Here is a 25,154-nt window from a genome sequence, read left to right on the forward strand (position 1 = left end):
ATCTGCTGTGGACCGTTTGCGGTGATAGGCAAACTGCAATGGATCGAGACCGTTTTGGAGGCTGGTGTTGATCCGTCGCAAACATTTCATGATAACAGATATCAGGGCCACTGGTTGGTAGTCGTTACGGCAGGCTACCTTGGTCTTCTTTGGTACTGGTTTTATGGTGGCCGTCTTGAAGGAGGTGGGGACCTCAGAGTGGAGGAGTGAGGTGTTGAAGATGTCTGCGAATGTCCGCCAGCTGGTCTGTGCAGGCTCTGAGTGCTCGCCCAGGGACTCCGTCGGGTCCTGTCGCTTTCCGTGGATTCACTTCCAAGAAGGTAACTCTTACCTCTGAGGCTGTAATAGTGGGTATGGAAGTGTCCAGGGCTGTAGGGGCGGGTGGCACTGATGCATTGGCTGACTGCTCAAAGCATTCTTACTGCAAACTTGACCTGTGACCAGATGGTGTTATTTCATACATTGATAATAGGACTCTTGATACAATTGATCAAACATAATAGACTGCCTTGCATCTGTTTTAATGAAACCTGTAAATCCAAGGACAGTGGGTCATCCTTCATACTTGAGTTATAGTGCGGATGCACTGTATACAATGTGCTAATGTTTGTTTTCCTCAGCAAAGAGCCACTAACTCAGCTGTAATTTCTGTAATTTGTGGTTCAGTTTAGTTCTACAGACCAATGTTGTCCTTCAATTCATTGTAAAAGAGCTCATTTGTTCATGTATAAATCTAAACTTTGACTATCGGTGAAGTGTTCCGAGATAGGTCTATGAGTCAGAAAGATAATTTTGAGTTCATTCATTCAATAATTGGCTCATCTTATAGTTAAAGTATGAGGTTCCTTGGAGAAGAAAAACAAAATCCTTTTATGGAGATTAAAGGATAAATGACAATTTTCACTGAAGGGAGATGAGAGAAACTGATGCAGTGCTTTAGTTCTCTTCTTGGGTGATGGTAACAAGGGATATAGAGATAGGGTGGGCAGATGGAGTTGAGGTACCAATTAGTCATGGTCAAATAGAATAGCAGAACATGCTCAATAGGTTGCATGGCCTTCTTTTGTTCCTGTGTGTTCCTATGGAACAACACAGAATAAATATATACATAAGGAAAATTGTGAAATTCAAAATGGAAAAAGTATTGGGTTTGCCAAACTATGAAAGTCAGAGGTTCTGATAAACTTTCCAACGTTCTTAGCATTAGAAGAGAACTGTCTGTTTGCCAGTATGTCACCTAATTTAAGAGGCAAGAAAGCCTCCTTGTACCACTGCATATTGGGGAAAAGATGTCAGAGGACACCGTGGGGAATCCCATTTGGTAATGCCACTGTATTAGTTTGAATGGGCAGGTGGTAGAAAGGATAACCAGGTTTCAGTAAGGGTGAACCCAGGTTCTATTAAAGTATCAAGGCAGTCTTCCACTTTAATAAGATTGCCAGTGCAGACAAGATGGGCAAAAGGGCCTCTTTCTGCCCTGGAACATTTCCGTGATTCTGTGAAGATCCGAATGACAAGGGCCATGTTAATCAGTGAATGGATGACATGGAGGGAAATTTGGAGTGGGAGATGATTTGTGAACCTCAGACAGAACCTGAAAATGACAATTCTTTCTCTTTGAAGGCAGAAATTAAATTGCTGAGCAATGGGAGACATCTGTGCAATTGAACTCAATTTGTATAGGCCTTGGTGAGACATTGAAAATGAAAATTGCTCATTGTCACAAGTAGGCTTCAAATGAAGTTACTGTGAAAAGCTCCTCTTCGCCACATTCTGGTGCCTGTTCGGGGAGGCTGGTACGGGAGGCTGTTGTTTTTCCCTTTTCCTGTCAGAAGAGGGAAAAACAACATTTTAAAACTGTGTTCTAAAGATTGTAACTCTTTTTAACAGTTTTGATATGTACTGATGATAACATCATGATAAATTACCTCAAAATGTCTGCATTCTCAATAAGACAACATAATGGTTTTAATCATTTTTATTTCCACTTGATTATATGGGTTTGCAATCTCTATAAAAGTACAATTAGACAAAGGGTACTACTTAATCTAAGTAATGGTGGTTTGTATCTTTAGGGAATGGAAGATGTGAAAAATCAATTATGGTACGACCATTTTGAGGAATATGGACGCACAGTCAGTATGTTTCGGACTGACAAGATCAGAAAGCTGGTTGCAATGGGAATCCCAGAATGTCTTCGAGGAGAGCTGTGGCTTCTCTTTTCAGGTGCGTTTCAGAAAGTTGTGACCGTTTCATTCTGCTGCAGATGAGTCCAGTAAAGTGCTTGGATCAGTGGTTGCCTTTAAATCAGAAGATTGCAAGACTCACTCTAGAAATTGAGCAAGACCAGGAGTGCTGCATTTTGTTGCTGGCGCTATATTTCAGGTGAAACATTAAACCAAGGCGCCATCTGTTTGTACAAATTGATGGAAAAGATCCTGTGACACTTCCAAAGCAGAGCAGGGAGTTATATGGCCTAGCAAGCTTTCATACATTAACCAATATCAAGACAGATTAACTTGACATTCGTCTTATTGCTGTTTGAGTGATCCAGCTTAGTGACTACTGGCAGCCATATTTCCCAAAAATCCACAGTGACTACATTTCAAAAAGCAAATTATGGTTGTAAAGTTCTATGGACTATCTTGAGGTCATGAAAGGAACTGTAGAAAAGCAAATTTCTTTACCATTATGTTTTTTAAGTTTCTGTTTAAATGTCACTGCATAGTTACCTGGTCATACTCCCTCACGTTACTTTTGAAGAAAGGTAATGGCCATGAAATTCTGGTCCATAACGCTGTTGGTGGTGGCACTTTGGAAGCCCTTGCCCTCCTAGAGGTGCACACTGTGCCACCAGTTGCTTCTGAAGCATTGCACCACGTTCACTATGGTGTTTGCATGGGCATTTCCTGTGTGTGCTGGAAGCAACTGAACAGGCCCTATTATGTCACCATGCGTGCTGACCAGCTGACGTGATGCCCTTTTTCCAAATTTGGATCATGCAGATCCATTCAGAAAATTTACATGCCAATCTCGAGCATTCAGCTGCAAGTTGCATTCCACACTAATATCATCCAAAGGGGCAAGCACAGGTGGTTTTGAAGAAGTTCTCCTTTTGCAAAACCTCTGGAACTAATCTGGAGTGTTTTTGGAGGTGTCTGGGATGTGATGGGGAAGTGTTGGGGCATCCTCACAGGAGGGCAGAGGATTAGGTGACCTGACCACACAAAGGTTACAATAGATTAGATTACGTGCTTGATTTGTTATTAGGGAGATGAGGGTATGAATGAATGAGGCAGGTATGGAAAAGTAGAAGGTAGCACTGGAAGAATCTCCTGCAGGTATGAGGTTCTTGCAGCCTTTGTAGGTGAGAGCAGGGAGTGCAAGGAGGATGAGCAAACTGACCACGGCACCATGGTACAGGATGCTATTCATGTTAGAGTGGGGGTGGGGGCATGTAAAGTGGGAATTTCATAGTTGAAGTAGGGGGCAGTATAGTTAGAGGGATAGGTATTGATCTCTGTAGCTGCGAACGTGAGTCTAGACGGCTGTGTTGCCTGCCTGGTGTCAGGCAACACAGGTTATCTCCTCCAGTCTGGTGGGCCCGTTTAACTGTAAGAGGAAGGATTTAGCTGTCATTGGTCATGTGGCTAACAATGACATAGAACCAAGAAAGATGTTATACATGATCTGGGAGTCTGAGCTAGGGGCTAAATTAAAAATAAGAACCACAAAGGTCATGGTCTCTGGATTAATACATGTGTCATGGGTGGCACAGTGGTTAGCACTATTGCTTCACAGCACCAGGGACCCGGGTTCAATTCCGGCCTTGTCTGTGTGGAAATTTGCATGTTCTCCCCGTGTCTGCATGGGTTTCCTCCGGGTGCACCAGTTTCCTCCTTCAGTCCAAAGATGTGCAGTTTAAGGGCAGCACGGTGGCCTAGTGGTTAGCACAACCGCCTCACGGCGCTGAGGTCCCAGGTTCGATCCCGGCTCTGGGTCACTGCCGTGTGGAGTTTGCACATTCTCCCCGTGTCTGCGTGGGTTTCGCCCCCACAACCCAAAAATGTGCAGAGTAGGTGGATTGGACACGCTAAATTGCCCCTTAATTGGAAAAGATAATTGGGTACTCTAAATTTATTTTTAAAAATTAAAAAAAATAAAATAAAATTTAAAAAAAGATGTGCAGTTTAGGTGGATTGGCCATGATAAATTGACTCTAGTGTCTAACGGGTAGGTGGGGTTACAGGGATAGTGCATGGGCTTAGATAGAGTGCTCTTTCAAAGGCTCGGTACAGACTCGATGGGCCAAATATACTGTAGGGATTCTATGAAATTGGCATAGGGTAAATAGATCAGATAGTTGGATGCATGGTTCACCGTTTGCTGTGAGATAATGGACTTTGATTCATGGGGCACAAGCACCAGTACTGGGGAAAGAGGAAGCTGCATTTGAATGGGCTTCATCTGAAGCATGCTTAGAATCATACAGCACAGAAGGGGCCATTCAGCCCACCATGCCTGTGCTGGCTCTTAAAAAGTGCAATCCAATTAATTCAAGCGATGGCAGGAGTCACTGTGGCGCATCCGCGGAGTTGAGTTACATAGACAGCACGTTCAGAAAGATGGTCACACCACAGCTTAGGAACTGTGAGGCAGAAAGGGAATGGGCGAACGCAGGGAGTCCAAGGAAACTGGGCAGATAGCACAGGAGTACCCTGGGGTCCCATTTCGTTTCGGATACTGGTGAAGGCATAACCTCTGCTCTTTCCTCAGCCCTGCATTTTTCCTCTTTACGGCCAGAGTCCTGGCGAATCAACTAACTAGTTGATCAACAAACTAGTGTTTGAAAGTAACTGGGGAAAGGGGTAGGGGGGTTTCAGGGGAGGGGAAATTTAGAAAGTTAACAAGAAAGGACAAGGCAATAATGCAGGGTAATAATACAGGCAATGAAAGCCAGAGTGTGATGGAAAGTGACAGAACATACAAACATAAAAGTAGGCTTACATTAACACTGCAGTGAAGTTACTGTGAAAAGCTCCTAGTCGCCACATTCCGGCACCTGTTTGGGTACACTGAGGGAGAACTCAGAATGTCCAAACTACATAACAGCACATCTTTGGGGACTTGTGGGAGGAAATCGGAGCACCCGGAGGAAACCCACGCGGACACAGGGAGAAGGTTCAGACTCCGCACAGACGGTGGCCCAAGCCGGGAATCGAACCTGGGATCCTGGCGGTGTGAAGCAACAGTGCTAACCATTGTGCTACCATTTTTGATACTGGTGAAAGGATTGGTTTCCCCCGAGGAGTGCCGTCACAGGCAGCTCTGCTGTACAAGAGAGGAGGAAGTAGAAAGGAAGAGTAGTAGTGATCTGGGAATAGTTACTTTGGGGAACAAACAGCTGTTTCTGTGGGCGTAGACATGAGTCCAGGATGTATGTTGCCTCACTGGTGCCATGGTCAAGGATATTATGGAGTGGCTGCTGGACATTTTTATGGGGGAGCCAGAGGTCATGGTCCACATTGGTACCAATGACTTGGGTCAGAAAGGGGATGAATCCCTGAAAGCAGATTTTTGGGAGCTTGGAAGGAGATGGAAAAGCAGGGGCCGGGATTCTCCCCTACCTGGCAGGGCGGGGGGTCCCGGCGTGTCGGAGTGGCGTGAACCACTCCGGCGTCGGGCCGCCCCAAAAGTGTGGAAGTCTTCGCACCTTTAGGGGCCAAGCCCTCACATTGAGAGGCAAGGACCACGCCGGAGTGGTTGGCGCTCCGCCGGCTGGTGGAACGGCCTTTGGTGCCACGCCAGCCGAGGCCGAAAGGACTTCGCTGTCCGGCGTAAGTCCGCGCATGCGCCGGAGCGTCAGTGGATGCTGACGTCATCCCGGCGCATGCGCAGGGGAGGGGGTCTCTTCCGCCTCCGCCATGGTGAAGGCGGAAGAAAAAGAGTGCCCCCACGGCACAGGCCCGCCCGCCGATCGGTGGGCCCCGATCGCGGGCCAGGCCACCGTGGGGGCACTCCCCGGGGTCAGATCGCCCCACGCCACCCCCAGGACCCCGGTGCCCGCCTGCGCCACCAATCCCGCCGGTCAGGTAGGTGTTTTGGTTCCCGCCGGCGGGAGAGGCTCGTCAGCGGCGGGACTTCGGCCCATCGCGGGCCAGAGAATTCGGGACACGGCGGGGGTGGGATTGAAGCCGGCCCCGGGTGATTCTCTGACCCGGCGGGGGGTCGGAGAATCCCGCCCAGGACCTCTAAAGCAGGGTGGTGGGAACCAAAGGCAAATTCAAAGCAGGGAACGGGAATTTGAAAATTAACAAGTGACTCTGAAAGACAGAAGAAGCACTGGTTAAAACGTGTACAGCACTAAGGTATATATGTAAATGCAAGGAGTATAGCAAATAAAGCTGATGAGTTGATGACACACACATGGCAGCATGATACCATCGCCATAACGGAAATTTGGCGTAAAGAGGGACAGAAATGGCAACACCGCATACCTGGATGTGGAATTTTCTAACTGTAGGATATATAGCAGGGGATAAAAAGGTGGGGATGTATCATCATTGGTTGAAGAATCAATTACAGCTTTGAGGAAGGAGGATTGACTAAATGAGGCCATATGATTGGAGCTCAAGAGAGGTGAAATCCCAGAGGGCACAGGGGTAGATGGGCGAGTTGGATCCAACATTGGCTCAGTGCCAGGATACAAAGGGTATGATCGATGGATGTTTCTGTGAATGGAAAGCAGTTTCCAGTGGAGTTCCACAGGGCTCCGTGTTGCAGCAATAATTTGCACTTAAATGTGGGAGGCATGATTGAGAAATTTGCAGATGACACAAAAATTGGCTGTGTAGTTGATAGTGAAGGGGAAAGCTGTTATTTCCCAAATTATGTCAATGGTTGAGTGGATGGAAAAGTGGCAAATGGAGTTCAATCCGCAAAAGTGTGAGGTTGTAAGCATTTGGAGAGGGCAAACAAAACAAGAAAATACTCAATAATTGGAGGATATTGAGAGGGATAAAGCAAGTGAGAGACCTTTGGAGTGCATGTCCACAGGTCCTTGAAGGTGGTAGGACAAGTGGATAAGGTGGTCAAGAAAACATATGGAATGTTTCCTTTATTGGCTGAGGTATTGAGGACAAACGCAGGGATATAATGCTGGAACTGTATAAAACACTGGTTAGACCACAACTAGAATTTTGTGTGCAGTTCTGGTCACTAGGTTACTGGAAGGACATAATTAGTCTGCAGTGTAGAGGAGATTCGCAAGAATGTTGCCAGGGCTTGAAAATTGTAACCATGAGGAAAGATTGGATAGGCTTGGGTTGCTTTCATACGAACATACAAAATAGAAGCAGACCATTCAGCCGTTAAACCTGCTCTGCCAGTCTACAAATCATGGCTGATGTGTTTGTGTTTTGAATTCATAATGCCCATCTATGAATATGAGAGTAACTAGCAAGAAAAATAAAACCAGAAGGGAGAGCTTCTAAAAATAAATACCATAACTAAAATAAATATTGATCCCTTGGAAAATGAGACTGGGGAATTAGTAATAGGAAATAACAGAGACTTTGAATAAGTATTTTGTATCTGGCTTTAAAGCAGAAGACACCAAATATATGCCGATAAGAACAGGAAGTCAAGGGTCACAAGGCAATTGCAACAAATAGTGAAAATGAACCAGGAAAATTAATGGGATGAATGGTCGGCAAGTTTCCCTGGTCCTGATGGCCTGCATTCTAAGGTTTAAAGCTGCAGAGATAGTGGATGGGCTGGTTGTAGTCTTCCTAAATTCTGGAAAGGTGCCAGCGATTAGCAATCTCCAAGGTGACACTTCCGTTTGAGAAAGGAGGAAGAAAGAAAGCAAGAACTTGTTAATGTAATATCGGTCGTTGGAAAATGGCTGGAATCCATTATTAAGGAAAACGTATTAGACGTCTTTGAGGATATGACAAACAGGATTGATAAAGGGGAACCAATTAAAGTAGCGAATTTGGAATTGCAAAGTACTACATAAATACACAAGATGGTGTTGGGGGGCAATTTATTAGCATGGTTTGATTATCAGGAAACAGTCATGATAAGTGGGTTATAGTTCAGCCTGGCAAGTTGTAATGAGTGAGGTGCCACAAGGATCAGTGCTTGGGCCTCAACTATGTGCAATTTATATTAATGACTTTGAATCATAGAATGTAGAATGGTTACAGCACAATTGGAGGCCCATCATGTATGTTCGCTCTCTCCAAAGAGCAATGAGCAATTTACCTAGTGCCACTCCCCCACCTTTTCACCATAGTCTGCAAATGTTTCCTTTTGACCCAATGATCCAATTCCCATTTAAATGCCATGATTAAATCCGCCGCTACCAAATCCTCAGATTCAATCATAGCCTCAACTATTTGCAATCTATATTAATAGTTTGGATGAAGGGGCAAGAGTTATTGTAGCCAACTTGCTGATGATAAAGAGATAGGTGGGAAAATAAGTTTTGAAGAGGGATATAAGGTTAGGTTAAGTGAGTGGCAACAATTTTCAGCTGGAATATAATGTGGGAAAATATGAGGTGATCTATTTGGTAGGTAGAATAGAAAAGTCAATTTTGATTTAAATGCAGAGAGACTGCAGAGTTGCTGAAGTACAGAAGGATCTGGGTGCCCTCTTGCATGAATCACACAAAGTTCGAATGCAGGTTTAGCAAGTAACCAGGAAGGTAAATGGAATGTTAGCCTTTATTGCAAGGGTGTGGATTGGAGTATAAAAGTAGAAAAGTCATGCTGAAACCATATAGGATATTGGTGAGAGTGCACCTAGAGTACTGTGTATAGTTTTGTTCTCTTTATTTTATAAAGATTCTCCGAACCTCCACGCCGAAATTGCGCTTGGCGTGCTGGCGGAGAATGGGACGTCAGATCTGCGATCGGGTCTGACGCCTTCCTGCAATTCTCCGGGGACTGGAGAATTGCCTCCAGTCACGTGCACGCGGTCGATATTGCGCCGGTCGGGGGCCATTGAAAAAGATCCCCATGGCAATTCTCCACCGACAGCTGGCTGAGTTCCCACCAGCGTGGTTCACTCATGGTTCCACCCGGGGGGAGCTCGGAGTGACGGCTGCAGACCTAGCCCTTGGCTGCCCTGGTGGGGGGGGCGAGGGGATCTGTCACTAGGGGATGGATGGGGGGTGGCCTCCAGGACAGCCAGGCTCTCTTACCTCCTCCTGGGTCTCCTGTGGCTGGACCCACAGTTCTGTGGGTCTCTGAAAGCAGGGACCCCAAAGAGGGAGACGTTGTGGGCAAAGTCTTGGAAAGGTTTATAAGAGATAGGATTTATAATCAACTGGAAAGGAATAATTTGATTAGAGATAGTCAACATGGTTTTGTGAAGGGTAGGTCGTGCCTCACAAACCTTATTGAGTCCTTTGAGAAGGTGACCAAACAGGTGGACAATGGTAAAGCAGTTGATGTGGTGAATATGGATTTCAGTAAAGCGTTTGATAAGGCTCCCCATGGTAGGCTATTGCAGAAAATACGGAGGCATGGGATTCGGGGTGATTTAGCAGTTTGGATCAGAAATTGGCTAGCTGCAAGAAGACAGAGGGTGGTGGTTGATGGAAAATGTTCAGCCTGGAGTTCAGTTACTAGTGGTGTACCACAAGGATCTGTTTTGGGGCCACTACTCTTTGTCATTTTTATAAATGACCTGGAGGAGGGCGTAGAAGAATGGGTGAGTAAATTTGCAGATGACACTAAAGTCGGTGGGGTTGTGGACAGTGCGGAAGGATGTTGCAAGTTGCAGAGGGACATAGATAAGCTGCAGAGCTGGGCTGAGAGGTGGCAAATGGAGTTTCATGCAGAAAAGTGTGAAGTGATTCATTTTGGAAGGAGTAACAGGAAGACCGAGTACTGGGCTAATGGTAAGATTCTTGGTAGTGTGGATGAGCAGAGAGATCTCGGTGTCCTTGTACATAGATCCCTGAAAGTTGCCACCCAAGTTGATAGGGTTGTTAAGAAGGTGTACGGTGTGTGAGCTTTTATTGGTCGAGGTATTAAGTTTCGGAGCCATGAGGTCATGTTGCAGCTGTTCAAAACTCTGGTGCGGCCGCATTTGGAGTATTGCGTGCAGTTCTGGTCGCCGCATTATAGGAAGGATGTGGAAGCATTGGAAAGGGTTCAGAGGAGATTTACCAGGATGTTGCCTGGTATGGAGGGAAGATCTTATGAGGAAAGGCTGAGGGACTTGAGGCTGTTTTCGTTGGAGAGAAGAAGGTTAAGAGGTGACTTAATTGAGGCATACAAGATGATCAGAGGATTAGATAGGGTGGATAATGAGAGCCTTTTTCCTCGGATGGTGATGGCTAGCACGAGGGGACATAGCTTTAAATTGAGGGGAGATAGATATAGGACAGATGTCAGAGGTAGGTTCTTTACTCAAGAGTAGTAAGGGCGTGGAATGCCCTGCCTGCAACAGTAGTGGACTCGCCAACATTAAGGGCATTTAAATGGTCATTGGATAAACATACGGATGATAAGGGAATAGTGTAGATGGGCTTGAGAGTGGTTTCACAGGTCAGCGCAACATCGAGGGCCGAAGGGCCTGTACTGCGCTGTTATGTTCTATGTTCTAGAGTGCAAGACATCCATGGTGACATTATTTGTAACTTGTTCCATCATTCCAAAGAGCAGAATGAGGATAAACTGGGATTTACGATGATCCTAACGCAGGAATGTGACTTGGAGATGCTGGATGACATGGGTTTTGTCACAGCCGGCTCCATGAAGTGGAGAACCATCTCCTCAGTGGGGGCCAGGAAATGCTGACATTCTTGTTCCAAGCCGGTTCGGCTCTGTTCTCTTCTTTTGTATGCCACCATGTCCATGAAAAGAGAAGGCTGAATACCAATGATTATGTAGTGTGTTTGGCTGATAGACATGCCACAGATGAATGGTTGGAAGTATGTAGAGGCAGAGAAAGGTAAATGTGAGGCTGGTAACATTGGTAGGAAGGTGAGATGGAGTATTTGAATGTTATGCATGAGTCCTGAGCGTCAGAGTCTGCTGCTGGGTGAGTGATGGGGATGTGGTGCATTTTAAGGAATTGTTAGAGCACTGGGTAGGAGATGTCACGTGAAAGTTATTAAGACCACTTGTGGCACTGCTGTGAGATCCTTGGGTCCAGGTGGTGGGATAATATGGCCACCTGCTCCCAGCACCTTTTTTGAGGGTCTCCAGCTCGCGTCCACCTTGCATGCTTGAAGCGCTGCATCCATGACCCTGGATCCCTCTCTCTGCTCTGGGGTTCCATCATTCTTGTTTACTATCATAGCAATAGTATTGAACAGCAGCCTCCTGTAATTTAATACAGACTGCCTTTAAGAATAGAAGACCAGATACAACATGCGCTGTGACAAACACGGTACATCTTCCTTCTGAGAGCGGAAGCAGCCAGCAGCAAGACCGCACTCAGTCCTATGCTGCCATCATATAAATGAGGTGACAGCACTGAATTTGCGTGTTGCCTATGTCCACCTGATGCAGACTGGCCACGAATCACAGCACCCGTACTTATATATTTTTTTAATGTATTTTATTACAAACATGTATCAAAATAGGTTACAGCAAATAAACACCCCGGGAAACATACGTCCCAGGAATCAGCTATACAGTCTATACAGATTTTTTCCCTTTTTTGCCCTCCGCTGCGACGAACAGCTCCTCAAACATGGTCACAAACATCCCCCACATTTTCTCAAACCCTTCTGAAGAGCCCCTTAACTCATACTTTATATTCTCCAACCGCAAGAAGTCGTGTAGGTCGCCCAACTAAGCCGCTACCATCGGTGGCGATGTCGACCGCCACTCCAGTAAAATTCGCTGGCATGCAATTAGAGAGGCAATGGCCACGACATTGGCCTTCCTCCTCTCGATGAGCTCCGGCTTCTCTGAAACCCCAAATATCGGCAGCAAATGGTCCGGGTCCACCTCCTCCTCCACTATCCTGGCTAAGACCGTGAACACTCCCACCCAGGATCTTCCCAATTTTTCGCAACCCCAAAACATGTGCGTGAGATTCGCTGGCCCCCACCCACACCTCTCAGACTCATCCTCTACCCCCTGAAAGAACCCACTCATTCTCGCCGGAGTCATAAGCACCCTGTGCACCACCTTAAACTGTATCAAACTCATCCTTGCACAAGAGGAGGTCCCGTTTACCCTACGCAGTGCCTCACTCCATGCTCCCCAATTGATCTCCCCTCCCAACTCCGCTTCCCATTACTCTTTGATCCTTACCACCTGCTCGCCATGCCACTCGTATATATCCCCAATTCTTCCCTCCCCTTCCACACCGGAAGCAGCAGTCGCTCCAGAAGGTGTATCCCGGCAACCTAGGGAACCCCCTCCAGACCTTTTAACGCAAAGTCCCACTCACCCTCTGCGGCTCTACCCTCTACCTTAGCTCCTCCAGACTGGCGAATCCTTCCTCCAAATACAAATCCCTCACCTTAACCAGCCCCACTTCCCTCCACCTCCTGTATACACTATCCATCTCTGCACCACCCACCACCCCGGCTTAAACCCATGATTCTCGCACAGCGGCATTAACACCAACATCCCTTCTGCCTTAAAATGCCTCCTCAACTGATTCCATGGGCGGGATTCTGTCGTAATCGGTGGGGCAGGCAACTCCAGCGGGACGGAGTTGCGTGAACCACTCCAGCGTCGGGCCGCCCCAAAGGTGCGGAATCCTCCGCATCTTCAGTGTCTAGGCCTGCCCCAGAGTGGTTTGCGCCATGCTGGCCAGCGGGAAAGGGCCCTGCTGGCCGGCGCGAGTTGGCCCATGTGCGGGAGCGCCAGCGCGTGCTGGCATCATCCCCGCATATGCGCAGAGGGCTTCGTTTCCGCACCGGCAATGGCGGACTGCTACAGCCGCCAGTGCGGAACAATAGAATGCCCCCACGGCATAATCCCATCCGTGGATCGGTGGGCCCCGATCGCAGGCCAGGCCACCGTGGGGGCACCTCCCGGGGCCAGATCCCCCTGCGCCCCCCCCAAGAACCCCAGAGGCCGCCTGCGCCGCCATTGTCCCACCAGTAAGGGACCTACTCCAATATACGCCGGCCGGACTGGCAAAAGACGGGCGGGACGTCGGCATATCGTGGGCCGGGGAATTCGGGCAGCCCTGGGGCCCATTGAGTCGGGCCGGACCCCGCCATTCTCCGAGGCGGGCGGTGCGACTCGCGCCAGGCTGATTTTTGGGGGGGGGGGGGGGAGAATTTGGAGGACGGCAGGGGAGGGATTCACGCCGACCCCCGGCGATTCTCCGAACCGGCGGAGGGTCGAAAAAACCCCTCCTATGGGCGGAATTCTCCGCTCCCCACGCCGGGTGAGAGAATCGCGGGAGGACCTGGAGACTCACGACACGCCGCCCTGGCACCCCCCGCGATTCTCCCACCCCCCGCTCAAGGAATCGCAACTTGGTGTTTTTCCCGGCGACCGGCGATTCTCCGGCCCGGATGGGCCGGGCGGCCTGACGTTCCCGACCTGTTCACGCCGGCGGCAACCACACCTGGTCGCTGCCGTCGTGAACATGGCGCCAAAGTTTCATTTGTGGCTTGTGGGGGGCGGAGAGGGGAGTGAGCACCACGGCCGTGCTCGGGAGGGGACTGGCCCCCGATCGGTGCCCACCGATCGTCGGGCCGGCATCTCCAAGAGACGCACTCTTTCCCCTCCGCCACCCCACAAGATCAAGCTGCCACGTCTTGCGGGGCAGCGGAGGGGAAGACGGCAATCGCGCGTGCGCGGGTTGGAGCCGGCCAACCTGCGCATGTGCGGCTGACGTCACTTAGGCGCCGCCATCGCGTCATTCTCGACGCGCCGCCTTGACGCAAGCGTCAAGGCCGGGTGGCCGATATTTACGGAGCGCCGCTCCTTGCCCCCGGGGGGGGGGGGGTTGAATAGGGTGTGAGGAGCAGCCTCCGAGGCCGTCGTGAAACTCGAGAATTCCGCCCTATATCTTTGGACTGCATCACCGGGCTTCCTGAATATCTACTTGGAGCCATTGGCAACGCTGCTCTCACTATAGCCCTCAAACTAGACCCCTTACAAGATTCCTCCTCCATCCTAACCCACTCTACCCCATCTTCTTCCCACCACCACCGCACCTTGTCCACATTTGCACTAGAGTGCTGAGCTTGTGGCATTTGAGTGCTACAGTAAGAGTTTGGTGACTGAGGGAATATAAGGGTTCATTTTTATTTAAAGTCTAGTATTTCTTTTATTTAGTTAATTAACTTAAAAGTTGCTGTTTGGTCTATAAGAAGGTGAATTTTGAATCAACTTTAAACAAGGTTCTACTTGGACTTACTTGCAGCTGGAGCTTGTTAATTAGTTAATTGCATTAGGCCAGTTTTCAGAGGCTAGAGTCACAGTATAAATAGGAGCTAGTTACAGTGCAGACTTTGTTTGCACGAGAGTGCTGAGCTTGTGGCATTTGAGTGCTACAGTGAGAGTTTGGTGACTGAGGGAGTGCTGAGCTTGTGGCATTTGAGTGCTACAGTGAGAGTTTGGTGACTGAGGGAGTGCTGAGCTTGTGGCATTTGAGTGCTACAGTGAGAGTTTGGTGACTGAGGGAGTTAGGTGAGGAGGGAGTAAGGTGCTCCTGACATTTCATTTCCTATATTTATCAAAGAGCGTGAAGAGAGCCAGGAGTTTAGAGTACAGCTGACTGGAAGTAGAGTCGGAGGGCGGAGGTCCAGTTGGTCCAAGGGGCAGCTAATTCTGTAAAGTAAGAGGGGATGGAGGCTAGGGCAGTTGCATGCTCCTCCTGTAGGATGTGGGTGGTGAGGGATACCACTGGTGTCCCCGCTGACTATACCTGCGGGAAGTGCACCCAACTCCAGCTCCTCAGAGACCGTGTTAAGGTACTGGAGCTGGAGCTGGATGAACTTCGGATCATCCGGGAGGCAGAGGGGGTCATAGAGAAGATTTACAGGGAGGTAGCCACACCAAAGGTACTGGACAAGAGTAGCTGGGTTACAGTCAGGGGAAAGAAAACTAACAGGCAGACAGTGCAGGGATCCCTCGTGGCCGTTCCCCTTCAAAACAAGTATACCGTTTTAGATGCTGTTGGGGGGGATGGCAAGGAGATGGCCCCAGCGGCCAGGTCTCTGGCACTGAGTCTGGCTCTGGGGATCAGAAGGGAAGGAGGGAGCATAGAAAAGCAATAGTAATAGGAGATTCAATGGTTAGGGGAATAGATAGGAGATTCTGTGGTCGCGAGCGAGACTCCCGAAAGGTATGTTGCCTCCCAGGTGCCAGGGCCAGGGATGTCTCTGATCGTGTCTTCAGGATCCTGAAGGGGGAGGGTGAGCAACCAGAAGTCGTGGTGCACATTGGTACCAACGATGTAGGTAGGAAAAAGGGTGTGGAGGTAATAAACAAGTTTAGGGAGTTAGGCTGGAAGTTAAAGGCCAGGACAGACAGAGTTGTCATCTCTGGTTTGTTGCCGGTGCCAAGTGATAGCGAGGCTAGGAATAGGGAGAGAGTGCAGTTGAACACGTGGCTGCAGGAATGGTGTAGGAGGGAGGGCTTCAGGTATTTGGATAATTGGAGCGCATTCTGGGGAAGGTGGGACCTGTACAAGCAGGACGGGTTGCATCTGAACCAGAGGGGCACCAATATCCTGGGAGGGAGGTTTTCTAGTACTCTTCGGGAGGGTTTAAACTAATTTGGCAGGGGAATGGGAACCGGATCTGTAGTCCAGCAACTAAGGTAGACGATAGTCAGGACGCCAAAGCACGTAGTGATGCAGTGGGGAAGGTAACAATGACAAAGGAGAGTACTTGCAGGCAAGGAGATGGGTTGAAGTGTGTATACTTTAATGCAAGAAGCATCAGGAATAAGGTGGGTGAACTTAAGGCATGGACCTGTACTTGGGACTACGATGTGGTGGCCATCACGGAAACTTGGATAGAAGAGGGGCAGAAATGGTTGTTGGAGGTCCCTGGTTATAGATGTTTCAACAAGATTAGGGAGGATGGTAAAAGTGGTGGGGGGGTGGCATTGTTAATTAGAGATAGTATAACAGCTGCAGAAAGGCAGTTCGAGGGGGATCTGCCTACTGAGGTAATATGGGTTGAAGTTAGAAATAGGAAAGGAGCAGTCACCTTGTTGGGAGTTTTCTATAGGCCCCCCAATAGCAGCAGAGATGTGGAGGAACAGATTGGGAAACAGATTTTGGAAAGGTGCAGAAGTCACAGGGTAGTAGTCATGGGCGACTTCAACTTCCCAAACATTGAGTGGAAACTCTTTCGATCAAATAGTTTGGATGGGTTAGTGTTTGTGCAGTGTGTCCAGGAAGCTTTTCTAACACAGTATGTAGATTGTCCGACCAGAGGGGAGGCCATATTGGATTTAGTACTTGGTAATGAACCAAGGCAGGTGATAGATTTGTTAGTGGGGGAGCATTTTGGAGGTAATGACCACAATTCTGTGACTTTCACTTTAGTAATGGAGAGGGATAGGTGCGAGCAACAGGGCAAGGTTTATAATTGGGGGAAGGATAAATACAATGCTGTCAGACAAGAATTGAAGTGCAGAAGTTGGGAACATAGGCTGTCAGGGAAGGACACAAGTGAAATGTGGAACTTGTTCAAGGAACAGGTACTGCGTGTCTTTGATATGTATGTCCCTGTCAGGCAGGGAAGAGATGGTCGAGTGAGGGAACCATGGTTGACAAGAGAGGTTGAATGTCTTGTTAAGAGGAAGAAGGAGACTTATGTAAGGCTGAAGAAACAAGGTTCAGACAGGGCGCTGGAGGGATACAAGATAGCCAGGAGGGAACTGAAGAAAGGGATTAGGAGAGCTAAGAGAGGGCATGAAAAATCTTTGGCGGGTAGGATCAAGGAAAACCCCAAGGCCTTTTACACATATGTGAGAAATATGAAAATGACTAGAGCGAGGGTAGGTCCGATTAAGGACAGTAGCGGGAGATTGTGTATTGAGTCTGAAGAGATAGGAGAGGTCTTGAACAAGTATTTTTCTTCAGTATTTACAAACGAGAGGGGCCATATTGTTGGAGAGGACAGCATGAAGCAGACTGATAAGCTTGAGGAGATACTTGTCAGGAAGGAAGATGTGTTGCGCGTTTTGAAAAACTTGAGGATAGACAAGCCCCCCGGGCCTGACGGGATATATCCAAGGATTCTATGGGAAGCAAGAAATGAAATTGCAGAGCCGTTGGCAATGATCTTTTCGTCCTCGCTGTCAACAGGGGTGGTACCAGAGGATTGGAGAGTGGCGAATGTCGTGCCCCTGTTCAAAAAAGGGAATAGGGATAACCCTGGGAATTACAGACCAGTTAGTCTTACTTCGGTGGTAGGCAAAGTAATGGAAAGGGTACTGAGGGATAGGATTTCTGAGCATCTGGAAAGGCATTGCTTGTTTAGGGATAGTCAGCACGGATTTGTGAGGGGTAGGTCTTGCCTTACAAGTCTTATTGAATTCTTTGAGGAGGTGACCAAGCATGTGGATGAAGGTAAAGCGGTGGATGTAGTGTACATGGATTTTAGTAAGGCATTTGATAAGGTTCCCCATGGTAGGCTTGTGCAGAAAGTAAGGAGGCATGGGATAGTGGGAAATTTGGCCAGTTGGATAACAAACTGGCTAACCGATAGAAAACAGAGAGTGGTGGTGGATGGCAAATATTCAGCCTGGAGCCCAGTTATCAGTGGCGTACCGCAGGGATCAGTTCTGGGTCCTCTGCTGTTTGTGATTTTCATTAACGACTTGGATGAGGGAGTTGAAGGGTGGGTCAGTAAATTTGCAGATGATACGAAGATTGGTGGAGTTGTGGATAGTGAGGAGGGCTGTTGTCGGCTTCAAAGAGACATAGATAGAATGCAGAGCTGGGCTGAGAAGTGGCAGATGGAGTTTAACCCTGACAATTGTGAGGTTGTACATTTTGGAAGGACAAATATGAATGCGGAATACAGGGTTAATGGTAGGGTTCTTGGCAATGTGGAGGAGCAGAGAGATCTTGGGGTCTATGTTCATAGTTCTTTGAAAGTTGCCACTCGAGTGGATAGAGCTGTGAAGAAGGCCTATGGTGTGCTAGCGTTCATTAGCAGAGGGATTGAATTTAAGAGCCGTGAGGTGATGATGCAGCTGTACAAAACCTTGGTCAGGCCACATTTGGAGTACTGTGTGCAGTTCTGGTCACCTCATTTTAGGAAGGATGTGGAAGCTTTGGAAAAGGTGCAAAGGAGATTTACCAGGATGCTGCCTGGAATGGAGAGTAGGTCATACGAGGAAAGGTTGAGGGTGCTAGGCCTTTTCTCATTAGAATGGAGAAGGATGAGGGGCGACTTGATAGAGGTTTATAAGATGATTAGGGGACTAGATAGAGTAGACAGTCAGAGACTTTTTCCCCGGGTGGAACACACCATTACAAGGGGACATAAATTTAAGATAAATGGTGGAAGATATAGAGGGGATGTCAGAGGTAGGTTCTTTACCCAGAGAGTAGTGGGGGCATGGAATGCACTGCCTGTGGTAGTCGTTGAGTCGGAAAAGTTAGGGACCTTCAAGCGGCTATTGGATAGGTACTTGGATTAGGGTAGAATAATGGAGTGTAGGTTAACTTCTTAAGGACAGCACGGTAGCATTGTGGATAGCACAATTGCTTCACAGCTCCAGGGTCCCAAGTTCGATTTCGACTTGGGTCACTGTCTGTGTGGAGTCTGCACATCCTCCCCGTGACTGCGTGGGTTTCCTCCGGGTACTCCGGTTTCCTCCCACAGTCCAAAGATGTGCAGGTTGGGTGGATTGGCCATGAAAAATTGTCCAAAGTTCTATGATTAACCTAGGACAAAAGTTCGGCGCAACATCGTGGGCCGAAGGGCCTGTTCTGTGCTGTATTTCTCTATCTATCTATCTATTCTCCACCCAATAATAATGAAGCAAGTTCAGCCATGCCAACTCCCCCCTGCTGCCTCTGTCTCTGTCGCAGGATCCTCCCCACCCATGGCACCTTCCCCACCCATACAAAGTCCGAAATGATCATGCCCACTTTCTGAAAAAAGGCCTTTGGCATAAAGATTGGGAGAGCCAGAAAAATAAACAAGAACGTCAGCAAAATATTCATTTTTACCACTTGGACCCCCTCCCCCCCCCCCCCCCCCCCCCCCCCCAATGTTAAGTGCAGTGTATCCCACCTCTTCAGATACTACCAGTCCAGCACCTCAGACTTTGATTTTTCATTATCCCTTTCCATCCTTACATTGAATTCAACTGTGTTGTCATTGCTGTCTCTCCCACTCATATCAGTAACTTAATCCACTTTATTTCCCAGAACTAGAGTACTACTGCAATCCCTTGTTGGATTGGGAATATTGTGATCTCAAAAGTAGTCCTGGATGCAAATATCATTCGCCACTTTCACTACATGCTGTTACTTTATTCTACTTTATCTTGGTATATTTAACACTGAAAATTGCTATGACAATTCCAAACAAATCTAAGCAATTCATAGGCAGTTTGCTGAACTTGTTTAGAAATGCTTCATTGCCCTAGTATCACCAGCAAGTAGTCAACCAATATTTTACTATTTCTGTTAATACATGAAGATTTGTAAAATCTTCGAAACTCATAAATTTGTCCTGATCTGAGGAAGAGCTATGTTTATTCCAGCCAGTTTAAAGGTAAATAAAATTACACTGCATGAACAAATATAAGAATACTGAAAGTGAAATATTTTTCATGTGCATATAAATCAAATATCTATCTACAGATGCTGTGACTGATTTAGCTGCACATCCTGATTACTATGCTAATCTGGTGGAAGAATCTATGGGCAGATGTTGCATGGCAACTGAGGAAATTGAACGTGATCTGCATCGTTCCCTGCCTGAACACCCAGCATTTCAGAGTGACACTGGTATTGCAGCATTAAGGAGAGTACTGACAGCATATGCATACAGAAACCCTAAAATAGGCTATTGCCAGGTAAAAGCTACTCAGTTATTTGATTGAAATAAATATGAAAACCAGAACCCACTTACTAGCTTGGCAAGATGATTAGAATACGGTGGAAATGAACTAAACCTTCACAAAAATAGATTTGAACCAATCTCTTTAAAAACAAACTTGGAATCTTACAGTTTGGAAAATCCTTTACATTGAATTTCATCAACAAATGATTTCAAACTTGGTATGTGAGACAGCTAATAATATGAGGGTAGTGTTCTATTTTAGTCAGAACAGTTGGTTTGTAATGTATGAAATTAGTTTTACAGTTCCTAATTTGCTTTTCTTTGTAAATTAATCAGCCATCAAATCACTCGGCCCATTTTATTATCTGCTTATGTCTATGGAATGATTTTAGAATTTCCATATATCAGACCAACTTAATGGCCCATAATTGATTTTGTCAGATGCACAGAGGTTGAGCATTCGGCAGATTTGTTTGTCTTCGCTTGGCAGTGGGAAGTTTAATTCCACTTGATATCCATTCTCTTCAATAATAATACTTCATTAAAATGCCACTTTGGTTCTTATAAGATCACATCACTACTGTCCCTCTAAATTACATATTTTCTTTCCTCTGTGCCCACAGTCTATGAATATTCTGACCTCCGTATTATTGCTGTATGCAAAGGAGGAAGAAGCCTTTTGGCTCTTGGTTGCTGTCTGTGAGAAAATGCTTCCAGATTACTTCAATCGCAGAGTTATTGGTAAATGTTTGTTTCGCAACAATCGACTTTTAAGTTTAAAAATTCAAATGCTTGGTCTGTTATCTTTTGTACATCTCTACTCCTGAAATCCATCGATGCATTTGTCCCATGATTTTAGTTTTACTAAAATCACTCTTTAATTGGGCCACAGGAGAATATTGGGAGCATCATTTCATCAGCAGTAACTTCACTTTGTATGTGTCCCAGGTAGGAAATTCTGATGTGGCTGTTTAGATTTACTTTTGAAGAGCAGTAATGGGGCTCTCTTGCTATAATTCTAAATTAATATTTATGTTTTGATTAATTCAATTAAAGAAGCCACAAAAATCTCAATGACTCAAAAATCTTTGTCCAAACATTATCTCGGTAAAGAAAATAAGAGTTTACTACATTTAGCAAAATAAAAAAAGTTGCCTTTTGCAGCTGCCCTGTTTTAAACAAAAACTATTAGTCTGTAGATGTTGAATGCCATTTAACACTATTTAAATATATATAATCTATATCAAAACATTCATCTACATTTTCCATTTGTAAATTCCTCTGTCTACATTCATAAGTGAAACTACCAATGTGCTGTAATTACACTTGCCTGCGAGTGGTTCCTATCCATTTTGTATCTTCCCAGCTCTTTGGTCCCTATTGCAAAGAAGCATCTATGCTCCAAACTACCCTACTCGATTTCAAAATGCTGCAACGTTTGATATTGGACTAACTCATCACAAAGCATCGTAGAAAAATAGGGACCAAATGTCCTTAAAATGGGATTGGATTAGGGGCTGGATTCTCTGTGATCGGGACTATGTCCCCACGCCGGCGTCAAAACTGTGGACTTTCACGCCAGATAAACGTGAACGGGCCACATATTCCTAGCCCTGCAGGGGGCTAGCAGGGACATGATGTAAATCTAGCAGCTTTTGCCGTAGATACAGGCCCCCATAGTTCTGGGTCGGAGGTTGCGCATGCGCATGGCGGCGGCCTCCAGCGGCCATGCTGTGCTCCATGGCGGACTCGGACCGGGAGCTGGGCACTGAAAATAAACCCCCCGATCGGCCGCGCGCCCGACCCTGACCGCACAAACATTGGCCGGCTGCCTAAAAGGCCCCTCCTGCCCTCCGATCGGCCTGCCCCCGACCAGGCTGGCCTCAGACCGAGTCCGCAGCCACCAAGCTAGTTTCCCAACCGGCAGGACCACATTAGGTCCACGCAATCGGGACTTCGGCCAGTCGGGGGCGGAGCGGGCCTCCAGTAATGGCTCCTGGTAGGTCCTAGGCGGGAGGTACGCCGTTTTTTGGGGCCCGCAGTATTGGGGAACCGACGCCAGTCCCGATTCTGTGCAGGAAAATGGATTCTCCGCCCCGGCAGCGGCCGCGATTTCGGCGTCGGGGTGCGGAGAATCCTGCCTGAGGACTGCAGTCTCTATCTTCAGCCCTCTCACCCCACTTTACCATCAAACACACTAATCAATTCCCCATTGTGTTTTCCACGTGTGATCATTACCCCATTAACAATTATTTATCTTGTATCCTAACACCTGTCCCCCTATTCTAGCAACTAGTATGTCTGTTTATTTAAGTATAGAACTTTTCAATTAGCATTGCATTATTTTTCAAGTTCAATGAAGTGCCACCTTTGAAGAAATGTTTAGTGTTGGAAAGATTGTCATTTTATTAAAGACTTCAAGGTTATTGTCTGTCAGTATTATTACTATTTGCAAATCAATCTCCATTGCAATCCAGAGTGCTTGTACACCATTAAAATTCCAGATATTATAATCTAGAGCCTGTAAACAGTAGAAACAAAAACCTCTGAGCCAAAAAGACATGATTCCGAGTGTGCCAGTCACTAATTTTCGTAAACTGGATAGTGGGTGAAAATAGCAGATTGTGAGCTGATAAATTCAATTGAACCCACTTGGTTTCTCTCACTAGCTACCACAGCAACATCAATTGCCCCTGCCAACTGACATCTTAAAAAAAATGGATGGATAGTTCTGGAATCTTACTGTTAACGTGCAGCATGATGGGCATCATGTTTTGTCAATGGACATAAAATACAGATTGGACTGTTAGTATGCTGTTAATTTAAACAAAAACATGAAAAATGTAGGGTACATGACTTTTAAGTGTCCATTATTTTTGGCACTGTAAGATTCCTACTGTAGACCATTTGTACTTTAGTTTTTCAATCCAATTGTGCTTTCCTATTGTGCCATTCACCTTGCCATATCCCATGTTTTCCAGGTGCTCAGGTAGATCAAGCTGTGTTTGAAGAACTTATAAAAGAGCATTTACCAGAGCTGGCTGAACATGTGACAGACCTGTCTTGTTTAGCATCCACTTCCCTCTCCTGGTTCCTGACTCTGTTCCTTAGTATTATGCCCCTTGAGAGTGCACTAAATATTGTTGACTATTTCTTCTATGGTGGAATAAAGGTGATCTTCCAGGTGGGCTTGGCTATATTAGATGTCAACACACCAGAGTTGTGTCGCTGCACAGATGATGGACAAGCCTTGATAATCCTGAGCAGGTGTGTGAATTTGTTCTTGATCAACTGTAATATTGTTTCTGATTTAATTTTAAAAATGGAAAAAAAAAATCATTTTTTGCTAGAGCACAAATGCTAGAGCACAAATTAAGTCATAACGTAAAACTAATTTCTTCTTGCAGGTTTCTTGATCATATCACAAACAAAGAGAGTCCTTTGCTTCAAATTGCTCAGCAACATGTCTTTAATGATGATAAAGAGCCTGTTCAGCAAGTGGAAATATCTGATCTAATAAGAGACTCATATGAGGTGAACTGCTTGTGCTTTGTAATAATGTGATAAGTATTTAATAAACCACTGTGCAATGATATTTAAAGGAATAATGGCAGAGCAATTGACGCCAGTTAGTCAAGTTTATCCTTCCAAGTACAGCTTTCCTGACCCTTGCATCTTTTATAAAATAATTGATATAGAGAATGACACTGGGATGGTATCACACAAAGGGTAGCCTATTCTAAACATCCATGAAATATTCACATCTGTGAAGACATTAATAGTAAGTACATATTCATAGGTCATAAGAAAAAGAACAAGGTTGACCATTTGGCTCCTTGAGCCTGCACCACATCATGGCTGACCTGTGACTGTAACTCCACTTTCCTCTATGCATCAAACATCCCCCTCACCCCCACACATCCACCCCCCCAAATCCTTCCCTTGTAGATCAAAGGTCTGTCTAACTCAGCCTCGAGTAATATTCAATGACCCAACCTCCACTGCTCTAGGGCAGAGCATTCCAAAGATCAACTCCTTATTTTCATCTGAAATCGGAGACCCTTTATTTTTAAATTGTGCCCCCTCATTCCAGATTCCCCCACAAGGGGAAACATCCTCTCAACATCTACCCTGTTAAGCCCCCTCAAAATCTTATATATTTTAATAAGATCACCTCTCATTCTTCTAAAGTCCAGTGGGTATATATTTTCATAGAACCGACCTGGGCATATTTTCCTCATAAGACAACCATTCATCCCAGAAATCAACCAAGTGATCTTTCCCTGGACTACTTCCAATGCAAGTATGTCCCTCCTTAAGTAAGATGACCAAAACTGTATCCTAGATGCCGGCGGCATGATTGCACAGTGGTTAGCATTGTTGCTTCACAGCTTCCAGGTTCGATTCCCAGCTTGGGTCACTGTCTGTGCGGAGTCTGCACATTCTCCCCGTGTCTGCGTGGGTTTCCTCCAGGGGCTCCGGTTTCCTCCCACAGTCCAAAGATGTGCAGATTAGGTGGATTGGCCATGCTAAATAGCCCTTGGTGTCCAAAGGGGTTGGGTGGGGTTGCTGAGTTACGGGTATGGAGCGGAGTTCTGGGCTTAAATGGGGTGCTTTTTCCAAGGGCCGGTGCAGGCTCGATGGGCCGAATGGCCTCCTTTTGCACTGCAAATTCTATGTTCTATGTGTTGTCACCAATGTCCTGTACAGTTCTAGCAAGACGTCCCTACTTTAATACAGTATGCCCTTTTCATTAAAGGCCAACATTCTAATTGTCTTTCTAATTGCTTGCAGTACAGTTACTGTGATTAATGTGTGAGGACACCTAGATCCCTCTGTGCAGTAGCTTTCTGCAGTCTCTCCCCATTTAAATAGTATTCTACTTTTCTATTCTTCCTACCAAAGTGAACAACCTCTCATTTTCCCACATGATGCTCCAAGTATTTGGGGCGGGATTCTCCCAATAATGGGGCTATGTCCCCACTCCAGTGTCAAAATGTGGGTGCTTCACTCTGGACTTTCCTGAAGACAGTCCAGAGTGATTATCCTGCGTGAAGGGGGCTAGCAGGGCCCCGGAGTACTCCACGCAGCTTTACCTGTCAATACGAGGCCCTGCACTTCCAGTCAGGAGTCTTCGGCGGCTGCCGTGCGCGTCATGGCGGACTTG

At 46.6% G+C, this 25,154-nt stretch overlaps 1 protein-coding gene across 2 annotated transcripts in view; it reads left to right on the forward strand.

The window, feature by feature from the left end:
* LOC119977071 (TBC1 domain family member 8) overlaps window positions 1–25,154 on the forward strand; it is a 146,835-nt gene that overhangs the window by 80,912 nt on the left and 40,769 nt on the right. For both annotated transcript variants that reach the window (XM_038817642.1, XM_038817643.1), the window contains exons 9-13: window positions 2,076–2,226; window positions 19,786–20,000; window positions 20,611–20,728; window positions 22,969–23,254; window positions 23,395–23,521. In XM_038817642.1, coding sequence (XP_038673570.1) covers window positions 2,076–2,226; window positions 19,786–20,000; window positions 20,611–20,728; window positions 22,969–23,254; window positions 23,395–23,521 — 897 coding nt within the window. The remainder of the gene's footprint in view (window positions 1–2,075; window positions 2,227–19,785; window positions 20,001–20,610; window positions 20,729–22,968; window positions 23,255–23,394; window positions 23,522–25,154) is intronic.

This window comes from Scyliorhinus canicula, chromosome 14 (assembly GCF_902713615.1).
Source record: "Scyliorhinus canicula chromosome 14, sScyCan1.1, whole genome shotgun sequence".
Taxonomy (NCBI): domain Eukaryota; kingdom Metazoa; phylum Chordata; class Chondrichthyes; order Carcharhiniformes; family Scyliorhinidae; genus Scyliorhinus; species Scyliorhinus canicula.